The sequence below is a fragment of the Helianthus annuus genome, chromosome 12 (assembly GCF_002127325.2).
Source record: "Helianthus annuus cultivar XRQ/B chromosome 12, HanXRQr2.0-SUNRISE, whole genome shotgun sequence".
Taxonomy (NCBI): Eukaryota; Viridiplantae; Streptophyta; class Magnoliopsida; order Asterales; family Asteraceae; genus Helianthus; species Helianthus annuus.
The window spans coordinates 10,676,194-10,682,351 of NC_035444.2; the positions used below are offsets into that span (position 1 = coordinate 10,676,194).

At 38.3% G+C, this 6,158-nt stretch overlaps 1 protein-coding gene across 1 annotated transcript; it reads right to left on the reverse strand.

Annotated features, from left to right (window-relative positions):
• Nucleotides 1-3,606: 3,606 nt before the first annotated feature.
• On the reverse strand, nt 3,607-5,778 carry LOC110878854 (3-ketoacyl-CoA synthase 10). The gene is made up of 3 exons (XM_022127234.2): nt 5,327-5,778; nt 4,530-5,155; nt 3,607-4,388 (listed from the first exon to the last, which is right to left on the reverse strand). The coding sequence occupies exons 1-3, from the start codon at nt 5,744-5,746 to the stop codon at nt 3,785-3,787; spliced, it is 1,650 nt and encodes a 549-aa protein (XP_021982926.1). The 5' UTR covers nt 5,747-5,778; the 3' UTR covers nt 3,607-3,784.
• Nucleotides 5,779-6,158: the final 380 nt, after the last annotated feature.

Genomic DNA, 6,158 nt, shown 5'->3' on the forward strand with positions numbered 1-6,158 from the left:
AATCATGATTAATCGGATCGGATTTTTTATATGTAATTTTCAGTTTTAGGTAATTTTATAGGTAAATATTTTAAGTATACAAGATTAATTGTTGGAATTCACATAGTTTGGTTGGAAACTGGCTGGAATATAAAGGTTTTTTGCCGGAATCTGTCTGGAATCGCCGATTTTTGCTGGGCGGCTAGGCCCGATTAGGCCCAACTAGCGATTAATGGACTGATTAACGAAAAATTACTCAGTGTCCGACTAGCTATTAATCGCCGACTAGTCGAGATTTTTACAACACTGGTTTTATATGGTTTTCCCGGTACCCCAAACATAGCTTTGAATGTGCTATATAGAGATTGTAACCGTTGGCTTTATTTTGACCTCGCGATACAATATGGCTTCTAAGCATAATGTTACACGCGTGTTTGTAAAGTTGTGACAAGAGAATCTTTTTATCCAAAGCTCGTTCGACTAAAAATAGGCAATACGATCACAAAAGATCTTAACATTTAACGTACGATGATCGTGACTGGTCGATTGTCATCTTGGTATGTTGAGGTAGGTTTCAAACACAAAAAGGATGTTTCATAAATTGATCAACAACAAATTATGGTACATACAGCTAGCTCCATCATGGCATGATGTATGCTAACATGGCTAGACTAGAGTGGTCATTATCTAACTTGATGGACCATTAAATGACAGTGTTATCTTCACCACCAAACACATCTTTAAAGTCTCACTGTTGTTACATTAATATTAAATTTAATAAACTTTATGTACGTGTAAAAAATAGTTAAAAAAGAACTTTGGGTTTCCTTGGAGACCCGGGTTCGATCCCCACCTGTTGCATTTGGGGGTAAGGGCAATGAGGGCGAGGAGTCCCGTGGACACAAAGGACCGCGGGCCTGAGCCTGAGCCCGCCCCCGGTTCTCATACGGCTGTTATTCTAGCGAGACTTTTCGTGTGGAGGCAGAACGGTTTCCGGGGGAAAGCCGTAACCAAGTCTGATAACCAGCGCGGGCCCGGTTAAGACAACGTAGTCTGGGCAGACTTGGCTAGGGCCACCCGGTTTAGGGGGTGTGGGAGTTGCTCTCACAACCAAAGTAGACTCTCACCTTTCAAAAAAAAAATAAATAAAAATAAAATATGTGTAAATACCGTGCATTCCCTCTTCCATAACTCCTCATGTCAAAACCTCTTCCAAGGGTAAATACCACAAAAAACCAACTATTATCTTATTTATAGGAAAAAAATCAGTTAACCCAAATACTAAAGTGCCTAAACTTAATAAAATTACAGAAAATACAAAAAAGATCTTTTAGCCCAATTTTGATATATTAAGGACCCGTTGTGTTTTTAAAATGCACGTATTTGATATATTATACTAAAGTCCCTAAACTTATTAAAAATACAAAAAAAAGACCTTTTCCAATCTCAACTTTAAGTAGTTAAGGGTGTCCGGGGCACCCTCGGTGACCCCATGCGGGGACCGGATTCACCGATCTGTGAGGGTGCCGCCGAAGGCGGGTGGAGGGTGATCGGGGAGGTGGGTCGGGGTGTAGTCACCGAAGAAGGTAGGGGGAGAGTGTGGGGCCACCATCATTCCAAACCAATCAATTTATTTCCTTTTTTTTTAATAAAAAACCAAGTCACCTAAGAGGGGAGTGCCGCCATCAATTTAGGGTGTTAGGGGAGTTTAAGAGGGGAGTTGACGTGACATAAACGGATTGGGTGTGCGTAAGAGAGAGGACCCCCCTCTTAGGGGAGTGCCCCTTACACCCTAAGGGTGGATGGGTAAACAGCTCGCAAGCAAACGGGTTCATCCGAGTTCTAGGGGGTAACGGCACCAAACTCCATGGGTTCGCAATCTGGGTTGGAAATTCAGTGTGGGTTGGGAAGAAAATGAGCCAAAAAAAGGGTGTGGGGTGGTTTTGGTGACTTTTGTGTGTGGGTTCAAGGGTGTGGGGTGGTTTTGGTGACTTTTGTGTGTGGGTTCAAGGGGTTTTGGTGACTTGGGTGGAAATCTGTGAGGGATTAAGCAGTTTTAGGGTAGTTGAGTTGAGAGTATAAAAGAAAAAACATTATAAGATTTTAATCATGTGTTTACTTGTAGTGGATGCATAAAGGGTGTGCATAATGTAGTTTACCCTATGTTTGTGACTAATACTACATGCAAACTTTTTCAAAACTACTTAGACAACATTCTAGAGTTGTTGCTTTAGAATACTCTCAATTTTATTTTTACTCAGCAGTTAGTATTATGTGAAACAAGTTTTGAATAACCTAAAACTTGTACTTGAAAATCAAACCCTAAAAGAGAGTAGGAGAGAGGTGGATGATCGTAGTGTTAGATGGAAAACAAGCCAAGATGGACTATTTGTAGTGTTTGTTGACGAGTATGAAATGTAAATAATAATTATAAAGTTTAGTGATCATATATATAATTTAACAAAAAAAAAAGATATAATTTAACAAAAAAAAAAAAGTAAAAGAACATTCATCCGCAAGGATGATATGTTCAAAATGCTAGATAAAAATCATAATTCTTTTTGTCAAATACGAGTACGGTTTAAGTATTTTACTTATAGGGTAAAGTTTCAATACAAATAAAGTTAATGTACTAAACGTACGAATAGCATGAAAAAAACAAAAACACGCGGTGGTATTTTTGTAATTATCTGCTTGTATGGTAATTATCAAAATTACTCTACAAATGATACTGTAGAGTAATTTTGACCCTTTAGAGTAATTTTGTAAAATGTTATTGTAGAGTAATTTTGATCTTATAGAGTAATTTTGATCAAAAAACAATACCTTAGCAAAAAAAAAAAAAAAAAAAAAAAAACCCAAAAAACCTAAACCCCCCCCCCCCCATCAAACTAAATGTTAAAAACTAAAGAATAAAGCTAAACCACATAACTAAATGCTAAAAAACTACTTTACATGATCATTTTACAAAATTACTCTAATAGATTAAAATTACTCTAAAGTATCATTTTACAAAATTACTCGATAAGATCAAAATTACTCTGCATAATCCTTTGTAGAGTAATTTTGAGTTGTATGTTGTTTGAAAAATTTGCAGAGTAATTTTAATTCATTTGTAAAACTAATTTTGATTCAGAGTAATTTTGATACACTTATAGATTATTTTTGATAATTACCCTACAAGATCAAAATTACTCTAAAAGAACATTTTACAAAATTACTATGCAAAGATCAAAATTACTCTACGGGATCATTTGTAGAGTAATTTTGATAATTACGGATAATTACGAAAATGTCACCACGTTTTTTCATCAAAACCTTCAGTTCGTACGTGTACGTTAAATTTATTTGTATTTGATATTTTGTTTTTACTTATACATGTAAAATACAATGACCATTCATGTATTTTACTCAAATTTAATTATGTTTATTTAAAATCAAAAGATAGTATTAACATACACAACTTTTACCTAAAAAGTTGTAGTTATAAACAACTAAATGCAACAAGTAACTATTGCTAATGTGTGTATGAACACATTATATAACTAAATAGTTTTTATTTAAAAGCAAAAAAAAACTATTTGAAGAGTTGACCTCTCAATGGTCAACGATAAATTCTAAGACATGTTCCTTGTAATTGGGATAACGTTAAATGAATTTCAAACACAAGTTAATACAACAATCAATAGTAAACCTCGGATACAACATAGAAAATGTAGAAGTTTATAAGGAGCTTTTAACCTCTTATTTATACAAGGTACCAAAGTGTAATTAAATAAAACTTTGAGGGGTGGATTTGGATACTCTAAGAAAGAGCCTCAAAAGGATACCTGTCTAGGCAATCAAGCCAAGGGTTGTTGCTTGAAGGTTTCTTTATGCTACGAACCGATTTCCACACGGCACTATTACACTTAAAACCCGACCCGAATGACAACTGCCAGATCCGATCACCCCTTTTGATCCGTCCTTTCGCCTCGAGGTATGCCAGCTCATACCAAATACTACTACTCGAAGTGTTCCCAAACCGATGGAGGGTGGCTCTAGACGGCTCCACGTTGGCATCACTGAGCCCAAGGTTGCGTTGGAGCTCGTTCACCACTGTTTTACTAGCGGCATGAACACAAAAGTGCTCAAACGCTAGCTTGTAGTCAGGGATGTACGGTTTGGTCCCAGAGGAAGAAGGTGCCAATGTGTCAGCTTTTTTAGCAGCATTGGTACCTTTCCCTTTGGAACCGGAGAAATACCTCTTTACTAGGGTCGTGAAGAAAAGTAGTTGCTCGGATAATGGTAACACTAGAGGACCCAAGGTTGTGATGTTCGTCTTGAGCGCATCACCTCCAATCTCAACTAGATCTTTGCTTATTTTCAACCCTTTGAACCTTTGTTCATCCTCCTCTTGATACACACTCCTGTAACACGAGTGGTACATATAATTAACTAGTTAACAAATAATATTACTTTTTTATAACAAAATTAAAATTTTTATTTTTCTAAATAAATTTCAAAAATCATATAAATATTCAAAAAAATGGTAAAATAATAATACATACCTGAAGTACCGGTCATCCGCACCCTTATGTGTACGAACAATGTGTTCAAGCCTATACTTTGCACGGCGGTAGTCCCGGCCACGGTTAGAAAGCAGCACGGCCGAGCACCCCATCCGGATATAACAATTAGGGATGAGCATAGACCGATCGCGTCCAGGATACCAATTGTACCCCACCATCTCGGTACTCACTACCACGGCCACATTATTCGGGTTCGCCTGAAGCATATCGCGCGCCAAATCCACCGCGATAATACCCGCACTACACCCCATCCCACCCAAATTAAAACTCAAAATGTTCCCCCTCATTTTATAATGGTTAATAATCATCGCGGATAGCGAAGGCGTCGGGTTAAAGATGCTGCAGTTAACAACAAGTACTCCCACGTCCTTTGGCCGCACGCGCGTCTTCTTGAAAAGCTCGTCTAGCGCTCCGAATATCACCATTGACGCCTCGGCTCTCCCTTCTTTCATCGTCGTGATGTTGTCGGGCGACATTATCGCTTTCGGAACATATGTTTCGTCCCCGATCCCCGACGATTGAAGGATCTTTTTCTGAAATTCGAGACTCGCTTCGTCGAATTTCCCCGATTTCCGCGCTAATTCGATAAATTCCTCCTTTGTCACCTTCAATTTTTACATGTTAAAACAATTATATTTATATTATTAGTATATTAAAGTAAACTTTAACTAGTATATATTCTCTACAATAAATAATTATGGTAACATATTGTTACCATGTTAAATAAACTCTAAGTAATATATTCTCTCCGTATAAACAAATCTGTTTCAACTGACCTTTAAATCATCGGTCGGTTTGAAACAGGCGAAGTCGATCAAATAAATAGATCGCGGACGAGACATGAAGTAAACCGAGAGCGTAAACACGGAAACCGCGAAAAACGCTAAAACCGTAGCGAGATCATACCCCGCAGTGCTGTCCCAGAGCTTCCGCCACAGCTCCTCTCTACTCAAGCTCCCAATCTCGGCACCGAAAACCAAAACCAACACGGGCACGGTGGCCAGATAGATGGCATGGTTGATCAAGTAATGGTAACCAAGTTTCACATATTTCAGGTTAACAGACTGGACAAAATCGGGTAACCTACGGCGTACCCGGACCGAAAAGGTCATGGAACCGGCATCAGGGCCCGCGGATTCGATACCGCGGTTGACGATTTCGGTGGAAAGGAGGTGTTGTTCTCCAGTAGGGGCCATTTGGGGGGGGGGGGGGGGGGGGGGGATGGGAATGGGGATGGAGGTGAAGATGGGGGGTGGATATATGGAGGTTGAGGAGAGTAAATGATGTACAACAAACTAAGGTGAATGTAGTTGAAGTGCATTAAATGGAAGGTAGTTTGGGAAAAGAAGTTTGTTTGGGAACGAAGGTAGTTGCATGCTTATGTAATATGCATGTATAGTTTACTTGGTCTATGTAAAGGTTTGAAAGTGTAACAAAAAGATTGTTTGTCCCTAATGGGACATTCTGGTACATTCCTGTGTTTAAGATAGACTTAAGAGTATTCACAATGCTAAATCTTTACAAAATTATATCATGGTGTTACATTTGATTTTAAACTCTAAAACAGTTCTCACTTTTTCACAATTTATAAACCATAGAAACTCCTAA